This window comes from Ochotona princeps, chromosome X, assembly GCF_030435755.1.
Source record: "Ochotona princeps isolate mOchPri1 chromosome X, mOchPri1.hap1, whole genome shotgun sequence".
Classification (NCBI taxonomy): domain Eukaryota; kingdom Metazoa; phylum Chordata; class Mammalia; order Lagomorpha; family Ochotonidae; genus Ochotona; species Ochotona princeps.
This window is the reverse complement of record NC_080865.1, coordinates 1,631,639-1,650,361: the sequence shown is the minus strand read 5'-3', so window position 1 is coordinate 1,650,361 and position 18,723 is coordinate 1,631,639. Positions and strand designations below refer to the sequence as shown.

Genomic DNA, 18,723 nt, shown 5'->3' with positions numbered 1-18,723 from the left:
TTTCACATTAAAAACAGGATATCAACACCTCTCAGGAATTACATTTCAAGGTTGGGGGGATGTTAAGGACTATCCAGCCGTCTGAAAGGCAAAGAAACCTGAACAGTGGTTGCAGTGACTCATTGAGTCCCGAGATGTGCCCTATGGAGAGGTGTAAGTATTCTGAACTAGCCAGAGCTGAGAAGAAAATCCTGGACTGCCACTTCTGATTTAGCTCCCTGCTTATGGGACAGAAGAACAGGGGAAGATGGCTAAAGTCCTTGGTCCTTGCACCTATGTGGGAGACCCAGAAGAGGCTCCTGGCTCTGGATCAGCTCAAATCTGACCATTGTGGTCATCTGGGGAGTAAACCAGTGGCTGTAACTCTGCCTGTCAAATGAAAACTAAAATAAGTCTTTACACAAAAAAAGAGAAGAAAAAAAAAAACAAGAAGAAAACCAAGAGGAGCCAAGACTTGAACCTACTAAGAAATGCAAGCTCCAAGCTATGGGCAATGTCCTAAGTTGCACTGTACCTAGCCAAGTGTTAACACTGCTAGAAGAAAACCAGTTAATAGCTTCCAGGCATCCTGAGCCTGATTAATGCCAAATCTGTGTTAGTCATACCAGTGTTCCAGCATAGTTGCCTAACCTGTTCTATTTTTTTCTAAAGATATGTGTAGGGGGGATGCCAGGTCTGTGAACCCAGAAGGCAGGAGGTCCAGTGGGGCTCAGGTTGCTTGGCCTAGGTCCTGAGGCTCACCTGTGTGGTGGGTGCCAGGGGTCTGGCAGGGCCCGGGTCATCCTGCCTTGGCCCACCTGCATGGTAGGTGCCAGGTCCATGAGCCCTGGGGTTGGGAGTCCAGCAGGGCCTAGGTCAGGTGGCTCTGAGTGCCCTCCTCAGTGGAAAAGATGGAGCAGTGGATGGCAGGCGCAGGTGCCCATGGAGGATATGACAGCCCGCTGGGGCCTGCAGAGAACAGTTGGTATCATAGCAGAGGAAGGAGGACAAAAGAAACTGGACAGCTATCCCGATGAAGCAATGACCGCAAACACATGGGTGAACAGAGACTCTAAGGTTGACTATGTCAGTTAACAGACATTGGAAGGATTTCTTCATTCTTGGGTGAGCAGCATTTCAAAACTATCATCCTCAGAACATGCTCCACATCAGGGACCCTGGGTTGATATCGTGCAGCCATTCTCCATCCCCAGGTACTGAGGCGGTTGGCAGGCTGAGTGTGGCTTTTCTCCTATATTTCTCTTACCCCTAAATACAGGAAGAAGAAAAACAAAATGGAAACATGCTCCTTCCCACCCTGACCAACAAAAATAAAAATTAGAAAAAATGCAGGCATTCTAAGGGTTGTCTTAACCATGAGGGCAAACAAAATGCCCACTCGGTAAACTCGTCGTTTAATCTCATTTCCCGACCACCTTTCTGAAGTATGCATTAGACATAAGTGTTGCATTTAGGTGCTGAATTTGTGATGATTTATTCAACAGCAAGTAAAACCAGTACAAAAATCTCCTGTTAAGTCTTCTGACAGCATTTGTTTCCCGTGTAGACTTTCTTTTAGAGAAGAAAATGAATTGGGCAATATTCTGAGGTGGGTTATATGAAATAAAGATCAGGTGTTTTATGAAGGTATTTTAAAAATAAACAAAAATTGGATTGCCTGTGGAGAAAGCTCCTGATACTGTGGCCAAATACAGAAAGGGTCTTTAAAAGAGAGAATGGGCCTGGCACGGTTAGCCTAGTGGCTAAAGTCCTTATCTTACACGTGCCAGGATCCCACGTGGGTGCCAGTTCTAACGCTGGCGCCACCCCCCTACCCCCACTTGCCATCCAGCTCCCTGATTGTGGCCTGGGAAAGCAGTAAAGGATGGCCCAAAGCCTTGGGGCCCTGCACCCATGTGGGAGATCTGGAAGACACTCCTGGCTCCTGGCCTAAGATCGGCTCAGCTCGAGCCATTATGACCACTTGGGAAGTGAATCAGCAGGTGGAAAAATCTTCCTGTCTCCTCCTCTCAGTGAAACTGCCTTTCCAGTAAAAACATGTAACTCTTTAACAGGAGAGAGAGAAGAAAAGGATGGTCTGCAGCACTGCACACCATGCCACAGGCTTGCTGCCTGCGTCCCACTTTCAACTCCATGAAAAGTGTTGATGAAGGAAGCCATAGTAGCACATGTAAATTGGGTAGAATTAATTTACAGGTGAAACAGCTTTGGGTGACACTCTGTCCTACTCTTGCTGTTTCAGCTTACTTTCCTGAGAGAAAATAACACTGTGAAGAAAGCACCTGGACCCAAACCACAGCAGTCACCCCATGGTGATGAGGGCTGTTTGGTTTTAGCTTACATGGAATCACTATAGCTCCTAAAACACTGATGAAACTATCTTCACCCACAACATACACACTAGCAGAAAAACCATATCCTCACCCCCAATGGCAGATGGTCTTTCTTCTCTCCTCCCCATATGAAAACCATATGCAATCCCTGAAGAGCGAACTGCTACATGTTTGCTGGCTCCCTGGGGTAACTCGCTCTGACAAGCGAGGCTGGGGCCTGGCTGCTGGAAAGCAATGCAAGCACACTCGGCTCTTTTCATGCAGATATCCTCTTGGAAATCTGATGGATCAGTTCTGTGGCAACCAACCCTGCACAGCAGCTACGCTATTAGCTCATATACAGAAACCAAACCCTTCTCCTACCTGTGATGGACAAGGTCTCGGGGGGAGCGCAGGTGGTGGGGGTAACAGTCCTGACTTAGTGGCTGAAAAGGAAAACACAGACTGTTAAAGACTCCCCCCAGAAAAGGAAAACAAAAGATACCTCTTGTATTGTCACCTAGGAGCAGGGTGGCATTTGAATTTAACATATGTTCAATTTTTACCTCCTCTGAAGTCTTACAAGGTTTCTCATGCCTGTTGCATTTTTCCCTATCCCAAACTCACCATATACATCAATTGTTATGATTGAGACAATGTAAAGCAGTAAGAAAAATAAAACTTTTTGAACAGAACACAGCAGCCAACTCTGCATGGGGACAAATGGTCATTGCCTCACTATTATGCTGTTATTTACTTTTGAACAAAATAGGGCCAAGGTTAAAGAGGGTCTACTCTGCCTGCTATCATATTTCTCACTGGCTCTAAAGCACTTACACAGTTCATTAGCCCCACACTGAGGCTGCACAAACGGAAGGAGCTGGTACCCAAAGGAGGTCCCATGGGTTCAAGGAGGGGTTCTGTGAATGGCCCGAGAGCAGCAGCGAAGGCGGAAAGCAATGGGCTGAAAAGGGATCTGGGGAGTCTTCAAAGACCGCAGTTCCTCTCGGCCTCATTCATACTTTCGAGAGATAACCAAATCGGCTTCTAGAACAATCTGGCCCCATTCCAGGGTCTTTTGAAAGAAACCTTCAGTCCAATTTTGGAAAGTTTCGTAAAATACAGAGAATACTGGAGTTACGGCAAGATTACAATTTAATGATGAAAATGAATAGCTGCTATGAAATTATAAATGAAGTTCATAACCACACACCAAAAATAAGTTTAGCATCAGACAAGGGCAAGCTAAATCATATGTATTACAAACTGCCTAGAACACCAGGCTCTGTAACTATAGGTAATTTATTTTTGCACATATTGCAAATAATACACATGCTAATATTTGGGCAAGTTTCCAGGCCTTAAAAATAAGTTCAGCAATGTAGCAAGAACATGAAACTTATTGCACATGACTTTTGAGTTCTCTGAGCTGGAAGATGGAATTTGGTGCTTCCCATGAACTCTAATTTAGAGTAATGTCACCAAGATTTGTATTTGGAGCCAGTGCATGGCTATGTACAATCGTGTGAGCTCATCTATGATCTCTCTCAATCTGCCTTTCATTAAAATTTATGAAACACATTAGAGGGTTACAGCTCCAGAGGTGGGGAGCCCTTGCACAGCCCTTAGTAACAAAATGTAGAGCAGCAGAGAATGCCAAAACCCTTCTGTAACTATCCACCGCAGGGTTCCTTCTGTGGGTCCTCAGAGAGCATGCCTGTAAATGACATTGCTTTTAAAGACAAGAAGAAGCAAATACATGAAAAAAAAATCCATGCATGCTTCCACCGAAAAGTCAACCAACTCTGTTCCAGAATAAAGTGTGTTAAAACAACCCTTCATTAACAAAAGAGAGCTACCCCCAAAAAATTACATGCTACTTAACTAAATTGACTTACAGTCAACAAGAGGAAAAACAGATTTACTCCTTTCAAACATTCCACAACAAATGGAAAAAAACATGAAACAACAGTTTTCAAGAAAACAGAACAAGACACATCCCACAGTGAGGACATAAAGGATCAGGTTCAAAAGCCAATCCTCCCAGAGGGCTCCAAAACAAAGCAGGTGAGGCTGGTGGCAACTCCCAGCTCAGTGCTCTGAGAGTTCTCAGAAATGGAAATGGAATTTCCATCCATTTTCAGGTCAGAGCCAGCTCTTAAAAACAAAAACAAACAAACAAACAAACACTGCTATTTAACTTATAAAGCACAAAAGTCCTATTTTTGCAAAACACACCCTGTGGGTCTGTCTGTGAAGACAGTTTTGCATAAACCTACACCCCTACATAACTGGTTTCATGAGCAATTGCCCCAAATAAGAGAGAGAGAGGGTAAAAGACTGAGATCTTTTAAAATGGAATCTTGATTCAGTTTCTTTTCTCATAACTAAGCCTTAAATAACAAAACAGTATCACACACATGTGTCCAATATTCACTCTGAATTTTATTTTAAGAGTTGATATTGACAAAATTCTAAGAGGATTTGGTGGGGGACCCAAAAATTATTTTAAAAATTAACAACAATCTTATTTTCTCTTATTTTGGTATTCTTATTTTTTTTACATTTTATTATTATCATTTTATGATACAGTTCCATAGGCTCCTGGTATTTCCCTTACCCCAGCCCCAATTCTCCCACCCTGCCTAGTTCCTCTATATCATTACTAAAGTATAGTTCTTCATACACAGTCTTGTGTCCATCATTGCGGGCATGGACAACGGCAGAGAGTCCAGCATCCTATTGTCAAAATACAGTAAATAGTTTCGTTGTAAGTCCATCTTTGTCTGGAAGTAGAAATACATACTGCATGTAGCTGAGACTTCTGCCACAAAGTTGAATTTCACTGGGTAATAACTGGCATGTTTGTTTTCCCTTAATAAAAATGGAAAAACTCACTAGTGTGCCAAAATATATAATGTTTGCTATAGGTTTGTTGTAAATATATTTTAATATGTTATGGGAATTATCACCTATTCTAAGATTTTTATGGTAATTTCTTACTGAATTTTAACCAAAGTTGTGATTCAACCCATTGAAATGAAAACATAATATTTTCCTTAGAATTTGCTAATGTGATAAATTACATTACAGAATTTCTAATATTAAAGTATTCTTGCAGACCAAGCATGAACTCGCCAGTGAACACTTTCACATCTGCTAGACTTCGCTCGCTAACGTTTTGTTTAGGAGTTTTGCAACCACACAATGAGTGACACTGACAAATGATTTTCCTTTCTCTTACGCTTGCTTCTGGAAGAGGTTATATACAGTTGGAAATATTTCTTTTCTTAACTATGACATAAAACTTTCCAGTGGAGCCACCTGGGCCTGGAGCTTTGTTTCAAACAAGATTTTTTTGGTGACTGAGTGCATGTTTTTAAGTGTTCTAGGACCATTTAGACTTTCTGATTCTTAAATCAGTCCTGATCATTGGTTTCTCCCTATAAATCTGCTTATTTTGTCTAACTCTTCCACAGTACTGGCATAAGGGTTTTATATGCCCTTTTAACTATGATGTGGGTGATTAGTTCTCCATTCATCACACTATTTGTGTCATCACTCTAGTTTTTTCTTTCCTTAATCTCACCTGACCTGATCAGTTTTAGCTTCTGCCTTTTTGAGCCTTGACATGATGTGCTTACTCTGTTTTCTAAATTAGCTTACCTCCTTGCATTTACTTCAGGCTTCTTTTGTTGGTCTTTTTCTAATTTTAAATTGGCTGCTAAGCTAATTAATTTCCAAATTCTCTTGTTCACTTATTTTTTCTATGTGATCCTCTCGCTAAAATGTATCATTTAGCATTTCCTTTATTGAGAGTGTATTAGTAGCAAATATAGTTATAGTTTACTGAAAAATCCATGTTTCTCTCACTCTTGAGACATTATTTTTTCAGTTATAGAATTCTATACTGATAGATCTTTCCTTCTAGCACATTCACTAGCTTTTGGCTTCCATTGCCACTGTTGAGAAATCACTCTCAGTCAAGTCCTTGCTCTTTGTTAGTCTAACTTTTCTTTGGTCTTGGTACTTTGAAATAGCAAACTTCACCCTTTGTCCACATCTCTTCATTTTTTTTCTACTCCTTGCTTGATCTCCACCACAATTTCTAAGTCACTGATTTTTTGACTATTCCACCATTTTTTCTCACCTCTGAGCTCTTTAGCCAGCATTGTTAGATAATCTCAAAGTTTATTTTCCAATTAACCAATTCCACTTTTAGCTGCACTTAAAGTTCTGTTAATACTGTCACTTTCAGTTATAAAATTTGTTTCATAGGGTTCTATTGTCCTTTAATTTTTTTCATATTTACATTTTCTTGGCTAAACATATTTTCTTCAAATACAGTAAACATATTTATGTAACTCCAATATCTGAGGGCTTTGTATTTCCTACCATTTGCTGCATCTACTCTTATTGTATTTCAGGCTCTTGCTCATTGTATTTCATTTCCTCATGTACTTGATAATTTTTGACTCTGAATTCAAAATCCTTGAAACCTTACCTATAAAAATACTTTGAAGCCTGGGGGGAAATTGTCCCACTTCCATTGATTATGCCAAAAATTTGCCAATGCTAACAACCTGGGATGACTTAAACCTAAAATCTTGAATTTACACTGTGTAGAACTCTGCCTTAGTTTCTGCGGCACAGCCTGACATTTGTTAAATGTGTTGTACTGAGACTTTGCACTATGGAGAGCGATTAGAATGCATATAATTAATCTCATTCTTAACTCATTAAAAATAGCGAAGGGGATTGCCTAAATGCCTCTGTTTAAATTTGGAACTGAGAAAACAGACACAGTGGCTGTCATATCGCTGAACAGATCTGAGAAAGCAGTTATTTGTACCACAAAAGCCACCTCATTTCTCAGAAATTGGCAGAATTAAACTCTGGACACAGAGTAAAATAAGCAATAAAATGTGAAGAAATGCACCAGATCTTCTGATGTTCTGCAGTACCTTCTGTATCCTCCTTCGCCTGACATCTCAGGATACAGGAAATGACCAAGGAATGTTTATCTAAACTACTATATGACCTACAAAATTATGTCCCATCCTCACTTTTTTCAGAAAAATCAGATTTAAGCTATTTAGGAACAATGACTGTAAGATCTGCTCCTGCATGCTGTATAGGAAAGTGTTTCCTACTCTTGCAAAAGGACACATATATACTTTTTGAAGGAGAAGGCCATGCCCAGGCTAAGGCATGAGGGTATATGAGAAAAAAAAGGGGATTTGATAAATGTATGCACCCTAGATGCTGGAACTCTTCCAGCCTACTTTCCTTCTGCTTTCAGACGGTCACACCCGCAAACTGGAATGACTTGTTCCAAATTAGTAGACCAGTCAGGAAGAGAGATCTAAGGATAGTGACATCGAGGGATCAACAACACGACTTAGCCAGTTCATTCTACCATGAAGTCCACATTTCACAAGTTCCATCCATTTGGTCACATAATGCAATCAGCCTTTTATGTGCCATTTAAAAATAGAAACAGATGATTAAGCATTATCAGATACATGCATGTTTTAACCTAACATACACATGTGTATACATTCACATATACATATACACAAACATAAATATATGCACATATAAATGTGTATACATTTATATACATACATATTTGTACATGTATGTATATACAATATACATAGGAAAATATGCTCAAAGAAACAAAAAAATACCTATATTAGAAAATTTTAAAATGTATATTATTAACCAGAATGACTATTTAGGATATTCCAGAAACATTTAGATACTTGCTATGTGTCATACATTATTGAAATATTGAGAAAATATAAACAGCAACCAAAAAATGGGGGTAAATCTCAATCCATATGAAGCTTATAATCTACTGAAAAAAAAACAATGAGCAGGTATGAGCAGGTGGTGAAAGATGGTATGTGGTGAAAGATGGTATGTGGTATTAGGGAGTTTTAATAAGAGATAAGAGATGCAAAGATGAGATAATGGAATGCCATTGAAAAAGGAACTTTTAGAAAATGATAAGAAAAATGAGAAAGAGAACTTGGAAATTAAAAACTAAGATAGCAGAAAGAGAAATCTCAATAGAAGTGTCCAAGGATAACATGAAAAAATTTTTATAGAGTTACACTGATATAAAAGTTTCTCAAAGAGAAAAAAAGCATAAAGAAATCAATTAAATGGTTCAATAAAATGTCATGGAAAAGAAGAATCTGAGTTTCTAAATTAAATTGTCATTGGAGAATTGATGGGAGAAGTGACCGAAGCTCCCTCGAGTCCACCAGAGGAAGGCTGGTGCCACACAGGGAAGGAAGGGTTGAAAACATTCAGGATTGCAGCTAGCAGCCCAGGAGGGTGAGCACAGACCAGCACACCAGGCTGCAGACAAAGCCTGGTAAGTTTCGAACCAGTACAGGGAGACTCCTGGCAGCAGCCTCCTCAAGAAAACAGTGACAGGCAAAGGAACCATAGGACAAAACACCAGCAAAGGAAGGCAAGCCCGAGGGGAAACCTACAGGCATCTGATTGGATGCTACCCTGACTGAGAAGGGCCCACCATTGAGGAATGAGCCATTGGGGAGGGAACAGCATTGGGGGATAGACCATCTCAGAGAGAGATACACAGAGTGAAAACTGAGTCTGCACACACCTGCAGGGTCTATGCCCTGAACTCCTGGAGAGATTCCAGGACCACCCAAGAGGGAGATGCAAGATCCCTGAGGGGCAGTCTGGACCCAGATGCCAAATAGCAGCAAAGTGCATATCCCAGGCCACACAAAGCCATAGCTATCTGCATGAGCCCAAATGATCCACCACTCTCCCTGATCTGCACACCCCATCTGCTGCTTGAAGAAGCAGGGTCAGAGAAGAAGCCTCCCCAAGCAGGTGCACAGTGGGTATCCCTGTGCCTCAGCAGCTACCCCAGTCCCAGACAGTTGCCCCAGAAAGCTCCAGCAAAACACCAGAGACTGAAGGCCCACAAGGGCATGCACATTACCAACAGAAATGAGAAAACCCATAGATCTGAAAGGTCATGGGGAAGGGCAACAGAAAAACAGGAAGCAACATAAATGAGGAAACCAGTGCTTCCCTTTAAAAATCAATAAAAGTGGCAGGCAGGTTTTTTTGAATGAGCTAATCATAGGTTGTGGTTAGGACTTGCTTTTTTTGTTTTTTTCAACATACTGGTTACTCAAAACCATGTCAATTCCATAATATTGCAAATTGCTGTTGATGTTATATTGGGACTCTTACTTTTTAAGACTGGGATGATATTCTACCAGCTCTACCTTCGGACCAGAAATGGTCTCCCCAAGAAACTGTTCAACCCATCTGGACAATAAGTAGCTGGACTCTATGCTTGGTATATGTTTGCAAGGAAAGAATCTTGATTGAATTTGAACTGTAATGCTGCATCAAGGTGGAGGAATCCACCAGGGGGGAGGGGAGGGGAAGGGGAAGGGGGATTCCCAAAGCCTATGAAACTGTCACATAATGCAAAATAATTAATAAAAAAATCAATAAAAGAACATATCAACCTACAGCTATAGCATGAGGATACTGAAGATCTCTCAGACAGGCAATACAGTAAAAAAAAATAATCAGAAAACTCTTCAGAGACAATGCTAAACAATGGCAAGATCTCAAGGAATTTAAAGAATTTATCACCACAAAGATACAACCAATAGAACAAGTCCAAACTGAAATACTTAAGCTAAAGAACACAACAGAAAACCTTAACAACAAAATGAGTGCTGTAAAAGAAAGAATATCAGAATTGGAAGATGACCAATTTGAGAACACACAACTAATTAAACATATGGAAGATAACCTGAATAAAGCCAAGCAATTAATCCATGAAATGAATGACACCATCAAAAAGTCAAATATAAGAATTATAAGAATTCCTGAAGGTGTGGAGAGACAGGATTGCAGAAGGTATTCAATGAAATTATAAAAAGAGAACTTTCCAAAAATTGGGAACATAAGGGGAAGCCAAATACAGCAAGGTTAGAGAACGCCAAACAAATTCGATCCAAAAAGACTCTCACACAGCCCCATCATTGCCAAGTTCCCCTCAGCTGAACATAAAGAAAGAATACTGAACCAAACATGAAAAAGGGATCAGACAACATATAAGGGAAAATCAATCAGAATCACAAGCAACTTCTCAGTAGAGACCCTTCAAGCAAGAAGGGAATGGAGTAACATTTTTGAAATCCTAAAATAGAAAAACCATCAACCCAGGATAATATATTCAGCAAAACTCTCATTTGTATTTGAAACTGAAATATTTCCACAGTAAACAGAAGTTAGAATTGCCAGCACTAAGCCCTAGAAACGCTGCTCAGAAACATGCTGAAGTCAGAAAGGAAATTAATCATAATCAACTATGGCAAAGGTAAAGATCTTCCCATGAAAGCCCATAAAAGAAACCAAAGTTAAACAGAGACTTCAATGTTGAAGGACTGCCCTCCAAAAACCAGACCACCAAATGTCTGAGGACTCTGAATCTCAAACATTCTCGGCAGACTGAGAATTTTGCAAAAGGCAGACTTTTTGCTGAGATTGTAGGCCACCTTTTTGACAAAGCATACCTGGGGAGGTGTGAGGCATCCTGTCATCTTCCCCTTCCTTTAGTGCTTGTGGCCTGAACGTATCCGAGTACAAAGTTCTGTTACATTCCTTTTCCAGATAGATCTGTTTGTTTACTCCTATTAGTTCCTGTAGTTCATGTTTACTTATCCTATTGCCTGAGACCTGGTAATTGTTTTCCAAATCCCTTGTAATTTATTGTTAGAGTAGCTTGTATGCTATTGTTTAGTTAGCTAGTAACTTTTACCCACCTGCTTGCTGTGCCCAAATTATGGTATAAGTTGCCCAGTATAACTCAATAAAGTGTGCATTGGTTCATCTTTCCTTTGCATCCTCCATGTTCCAATTTCTTCTTGGTGCAAATGTCATACCCAAGCCCCAGTTCCTAATAGATGCACCCCTGAGACTCCAACACACACACACACACACACACACACACACACACAGAGGACAGGACTAAATCGCAACATATCAAAACCTATTAATATTAACTCTGAAAACAAATGACTTAAACTCATCAATCAAAATATATAGATCAACACACTGGATCAAAAAGCAGGACCCATTTATCTGCTGTCTACAGGAGATACATTTAATCAACAAAGATACAAGGAAGCTGAGAGTGAAAGGATGGAAAAGAACATTTCATGCCAATGTAAAAGAAAAAAGCGGTGTAGCCATTCTACTATCAGGCAGTATAGACAAACATCAAAAGAGACAGAGAAGGACACTACCATGATAAGGGAACCATCTACCAACAAGAAGTAACAATAATAAATGTATACACATCAAATACAAGAGCACCTAGCTAGATGAAACAATTATTGATTAACCTAAGGGGCAAGATATATGCCAAAACAATAATAGTACGGGACCTCAACACCCCATCAATATCACTAGATGAATCGATGAGACAGAAACTCAGCAAAGAAGTGAAAGATCTCACACAAACAACAGAACAAATAGACTTAACAAATATATACAGAATCTTACATCCCACAGGCACCGAATACACCTTTTTTTCAGTTGTATATGAAACCTTCACCAGGATCTACCAAATGACAGGTCACAAAACAAGCCTCACCAACTTTAAAAAATTCAAATCATAGCATGCATTTTCTCAGACTACCAAGAAGTGAAACCAGAGATTGATAAATCAAAATACCCCAGGAAATTTGTAAACTCTTGGACATTGAACAACATGCTTCTGAATGAACAATGGATTAGAGAAGAAATTAAAGAATAAATTTTTAGAAATTCCTTGAAAGCAATGAAAACTCAAACACAACATACCAAAACCTGTGGGATATTGTAAAGGCAGTATTAAGAGGTAAATTTATCAAAATTGGTGCTTACATTAGGAAACGAAAAAGATACCAGATAAATGAGCTACATATACACCTAAAGGAGCCAGAAAAAAAAAACCAGCAAAATAATCCCAAGAACAATGGAAAAAATAATCAAAATAAGAGAAGAAATAAAGTAAATAGAAACCAAATAAACAATACACAAAATTAATGAATCAAAAAGCTGGTTCTTCGAGAAAATAAAGAGAACAGACATCCCATTGGTCCAACTAACCAAAAAAAAGCAGGAGAACATAACAATTAATGGTATCAAAGATGAAAAAGGGGAACATAACAGATACCTCAGCCATACAGAGAATAATCAGAAATTACTACAAGCAACTATATGCCAACAAACCAGAAGACTTCCAAGAAATGAATAGATTCCTGGACTTATACCATCTATCAAATGTCATGAGGCAATAGAAAATCTAAATAAACCTATAACTGAGGTAATTAAAGCCTTCCCAACAAAGAAAAGCCCAGGCCCAGATGGCTTCACTGCTGAATTCTACAAAGCATTCCAAGTAGAACTGACCCCAATTCTTCATAAACTATTCAAAACAATAGAAAGGGGGGGCAATTCTCCCATGCTCTTTCTACGAGGCCGACATCACCCTAATAACAAAACCAGAGAGAGATACAACAGATAAAGAAAGCTATGGACAGGTCTTCTTGATGAATATCGACTCCAAAATCTTCAACAAAATACTAGCCAACAGAATACAACAATGCATCAGACAGATCATTCACCCAGACCAGGGGGGTTTAACCCCAGCGTGCAGGGATGGTTTAATGTACGCAAGCCTATAAATGTGATATACCACATCAAGAAATTGAAGAATGAAAGCCATATGATAGTCTTAATAGATGCAGAGAAACTATTTGATAAACTCCAACACCACTTCATGCTAAAAACACTAGGCAAGATAGGCATACAAGAAATATTCCACAACCTAATCAAAGCAAGTTATGGAACACCCAATGCCAGCATCATACTGAATGTGAAAATATTGCAAGCTTTTCCACTGTGATCTGGAACTAGACAAGGATGCCCACTATTACCACTGCTATTTAATATAGTACTAGAAGTACTTCCAAGAGCTATTAGGCAAGAAAAACAAATTAAGGGAGTTCAAATTGGAAAAGAGAAAGTCAAACTATCTCTGTTTTAAGACAATGTGATTCTTTCTGTACATAGGAGAACCAAAAGACTCAATGAAGAGATTGCTAAAACTTTATGAGAGTTTGGTAAAGTGTCAGGGTACAAAATAAATGAGCAGAAATCAATGGCTTTAGTGTATACAAACAACTCCAAGGCTGAAAAGGAAATAATCAGTATGGTACCTTTCGAAATAACAGAAGATACTGAAATACCATGGAGTAAACCTAACTAAAAATGTAGATGATCTCTATGAGAAAAATTACAAAACACTGAAAAAGAAATAGAAGAAGATTTTTTAAAATGGAGAAATATACCATGATTCTAAATGGGCAGAGTCATGATCGTCAAAATGTCTGTATTACCACAAGGAAGATACAAATTCAACTTGTTTCCAATCAAAATACCTAGAATATTCTTCACAGAGCTGGGGAAAATGATACAAAAGTTCATCTGGAAACACAAGAGACCATGAATAGCAAACCTATCCTAAAGAGCAAGAACTTAGCTGAGGGGATCATAATCCCAGACCTTAGGACATATTTTAGGGCATCAGTACCGGTATTGGAACAGAAACAGAGAGGAAGATCAATGGAACAGAATAAAAACATTAGAAGGGAGCCCACACATGTACAGCCACCTAATCTTCAACAAGAGAACAGAAACCAACCCAAGGAAGACAGAAGTTCTCTTCAACAAATACTGTTGGAACAATTGAATACAGCCTGCAGATGTAAGAAACAGGATCCCCACCTTTCACCATACACAAAGATCAAAACTAAATGGATAAAGGATCTAGACCTACACCCAGAAGCCATCAGAATTTTAGAAGAAAATGTAGGAAATCTTCTGTAAGATACAGGCGAAGGCAAAGACTTCCTAGAAAAATCAAAAGCAAAGGCAGTCAAAACCAAAATAACAAACGTGACTACATCAAACTAAGAAGCTTCAGCACAGCAAAGGAAACAATCAACAAAGTAAAAAAGCAACCAACAGAGTGGGAGATAATCTCTGCATACTACATAACAGACAGAGGGCTAATTCCAAAACATACAAAAACTCCAGATTAATCATAAAAACAAAACAAGCAAACCAGTTAAGAAATGAACAAGGGAAATGAGCAGAAACTTTTCAAAAGAACAAATCCAAATGGCTAACAGACATGAAAAAAATGCTCAAGCTGCCTAGCAATAAGGGAAATTCAAATAAAAACAAGACTGAGGTTCCACTTAGCTCCAGTGAGAACGGTCCACATACAGAAAACTATCAACAACACCTGCTGGTGAGGATGTGGGGAAAAGGAACTCTACTCCACTGCTGGTGGGATTGCAGGCTGGTGTAACCACTATGGAAGTCAGTATGGAGAATACTCAGGCAACTGAAAATTCACCTACCATATGACCCAGCAATCCCATTCCGGGGAATATATCCAAAGGATCTGATGCATGAGAAATCAATTTGCACCCTTGTATTCACTGCAGCACAATCAACAACAAGCAAAGACATAGAAACAACACAGATACCCACTGAAAAAGGACTGGATTAAGAAACTGGTACATCTACTGTATGAAATACTACATGGCTATTAAAAGGAATAAAATTCAGATCGGTGCAGGTCTGGCCATTGCTGCCACTTAGGGAGTGAATCAGTGGATGGAAGAGCTTCATCTCTGTTTCTCCTCCTCTCTGTATATCTGACTTTCCAATACAAATAAATAAATATTTTTTTAAAATAGAAATTCTATCATTTGCATCCAAATGGGCCCAATTGGAGACCACTATGCTAAGTGAAATGAGCCAATCCCAAAAATACAGCTATCATATGTTTGCTCTAATACAACTTCCATCGAAAATACAAAACAAAAAAATAAATAAATAAAGGAAAGTAAACACATACATGTAACCTCACAAACGAAGGATGTAATGGAGACCACACTATTAGGAATCAAGGAAAATCAACAAAAGGCATCTCTACTAAGGAATGAATGTAGACGCCCAATGAAATTTCTAAATATACCTGGAAAACAAAAAATTTAAATCTCTATTATTGCCCATGACAACAGTGTCATGACTCACATAAAGTGCAAAAAGAACCATTTCTCCTTCATGTCTATTTTTAAGTGGTTGTCCCCTGGTGATGCTCATTGCTAATATGGCTGAAGAGCTGTTCTGCTCATCTTTTTAGGGAATGGCTCTTTCGTGTTTCAATTTGCAATTTTTTTGGTGTCAAGTCTAATTACTTTTACTTTGAATTTTTTCTTTTTGTACTTCCTAATCATTTGTATCTTTTTCAATAAGTCCTTCCTTGTGATTCATCAATTGATCATCCATAAAAGACTTTGTGATTGCCTTAAGCACCTGAGATTGTAATATCCCTTCCAACACTGTTTTTGCTACATCTCATGGGCAATGATGTTCTTGTTTTTATTTATCATTTATTCAGTGCACATGGGTTATGCAGTAGCCTCAATTTCTACAAGAAGGGTTTTGATTTTCTTTCCATCACTTTAGTGATGAATTGATAATTCTGTAGTATGTTGTTTAACTTCCTGTTGATCAAAGTTTTCTGTGTTTCTCCCTGTTGTGGACTGTGTTTTCTGGCTCTGTATTAGAGGGAATATGTAACAGAAGTGTAGCAGAAACTGACACGTCCAGATGTGCAATATGTCTCTCTGCAACCAGACAAAAGACGGACTCCCAGTGAAACAGCTGAATATATCCTAAGAGTATAATGCTGGACTCTGTGACATTGTCCATACCTACAATGTCGGGAAACACTTCAATAGTGGAATGATGGACTTATGACTATTCATGAAGGACCACCCATTGTAATACTAGAGGGGAAATCAATGGGTGTGTGGGGGGGGACATTTAGGGAGAAGGACAGGAAATCCCAGAGCCTATGGAACTGTATCATAAAACAATAATAAAAAATAAATGGTCATTAAATATCCAGAACAATAGAAAAAAAACCCGTGATAATGCACATACACATGAAATTTCAAACTACTGGAGTGAAAGATTTTATAAGTTTTCAGCAGAGGTTGGCATCACAGGAGGGTAGACTGCACACACAAGAACAGGAGTCTAAAAGGTATTAGGTCTATTCATTGCTAGGGAGCAATAAATCAAAATTCTGAAGAAAATATATTACTAATCAACTATCATATACCCATAGTACAGCCTATATGATGGTACAGTTAAAGGTATTTTTAGACATCTCAAACTGTGATGTATGCATCCTTTCAACAGAATCTAATAAAGGATATATTCCACCAAAATAACAGAATAGACCAAGAAAGAGAATGTCTTGGATAAAAGAAATACAACATGTGAGAAAGAAAAGAATATTTAAATGGCAATACAGGGAAATCCTGTGATGGAAATTATATACCAAGCACTGAAGACAATAATTGTTCAGAAAGGTAAAACTGGTAGAATACTTGATGTATCCCAATTTCATAAGAGGAACTCCAGAAATCGAGTAAGTTTACAACTGAATCAATAGCAAACATACTGGAAAAATAATAAGGTAAGTATTTATGCCACGACAAACAAAAACCTTTGCAAGAAATGAAAGTATCTATTATATAGTATGCCACCTTAATTCGGCACAGAGCCCTAAACCTTCCCCTCTGCCATATCAAGGGATGAGCCATGGTTATTTACATTGCCAGGTTATTTTGTCTCTTTCCTGAAGTTATTTTCACTGGCTTACTCATAAATATGGCATTTGCAGGAAAGCAGGTGGGTAGAATCTTTGCCCAAAGCCTCCAGTTTTTTCCTCAAGTGCCACTCTTTAAAAGAAAATGGGCCTATTACTAGTGCTCTAAGGCCTCATTCATTAAGACTTCTCATCAAGTTGAAAACGAGAAGCAGGTGGCAAATCTGTGGAGCATAGTATATGGTGCTCCAGATCCTTCCTTTGGCTGTTGCTGAAAAATCTCTTTGTGTTTATGCTTATCTATTCATTTCCTTTAACAATGAGTGATATTAATCTAACTTCATTGTACCAATTTATGTATAACTCATATTTTGCTTCTGACAGTACCCAAATATGCTGTCTTATGTTTAGTATGTGCCCACATAGTGGTAGAATAATGTTTTCAGCACATTCTGACAAAGTTGTAATCAAATATTTAACTCTTATGTTTGAATAAATAAATATGAAAAAGCACTTTCACACTTAAAATGAAAAATACTCTGGTTAATCTAGTATATGCTTGCAAAAAGATGACAATGTATCTATAAATAGCAACATTTGTTTTGCCAAAAGGAAAAAGAAATCACAGAAGAGAGGAACACCTTTAATATAAGAGCTCCCATGTTCATGAAGCCAATGCAGATTTGTCCCTGGCACTTTATAGTTAGCAAAGTATGACATCAGAAACCATCAAGGTCTTCTTGGCTCAAAATTTTAAAAGTGCGATTAGGGGACAAATAATAAATATTCATATCAAGATAAATAAATACTCACACCCAGATTTCAAAAGTTCAGGAAAAGGGACCAGCCTATGGCATAGAGGGTTCAAGTACTGGCTGTTCCATTCCCATTCCCACTTCCTATTAATGTACCTAGGAAAGCAACAGAAGATGGCCAAGTAAATTGGGCCCCTCACACTTACATGGGTTACTTACAATTAATTCCCACCTCCTGGCTTCAGCCTGGCTCTAGCTCTTGGCTACTACAACCAGAAAGTGAATCAGTAGATGGGAAATCTAACTCTGCCATTCAAATAAATAAATAACTCTTTAAAAGCTCAGGGAAAAAACTGCCACTTGGTCCAAAATTCAAATAACCTTACAATAATCAACCATGCTTAAAGCAATTTCTTAAATTTGTTAAAAATAACACATTTTCAGACAAAGATGAACTGGATATCAATTTCCTGTTGTCTTATCCAAAACTCTAACATATTATGCTCTTACTTCATTAAGCTTTGAAATGTCAAGGAAAAATATTATTCACAGACATTACTATCTGCTAATTTCCTTTGGATCTTTCAAAGCATTAAGTTCATGATTAAATGAAAACATATTTCAATTTACTGAGTGGACATACAGCAGAAGTTTGGCAATTGGGAGTTCAAGAACAGAAAGCTAATTATTCAGGCAAGCGAAAATTGGAATAATTTCATCTGTGAAGAAAATAAAGAAATTTAAATACCAAAGAAAATACATTCAAAGGATGGAAAATGTTGAAAGGAGCCTGAAACTGCGACCTACATTTGAAAGTATCAGTCAAAATAAAGGGCTAACCAAGGAGAATCAAGATGGTGGAACAAGGCAAGGACACATTTAAACAGAGAATTTA

At 38.5% G+C, this 18,723-nt stretch overlaps 1 protein-coding gene across 8 annotated transcripts in view; it reads right to left on the bottom strand.

Moving 5' to 3' along the window:
• The window catches only part of REPS2 (RALBP1 associated Eps domain containing 2), a 238,279-nt gene that overhangs the window by 37,314 nt on the left and 182,242 nt on the right, over nt 1-18,723 (bottom strand). For all 8 annotated transcript variants that reach the window (XM_058658823.1, XM_058658826.1, XM_058658827.1 and 5 more), the window contains one exon: nt 2,697-2,758. In XM_058658823.1, coding sequence (XP_058514806.1) covers nt 2,697-2,758 — 62 coding nt within the window. The remainder of the gene's footprint in view (nt 1-2,696; nt 2,759-18,723) is intronic.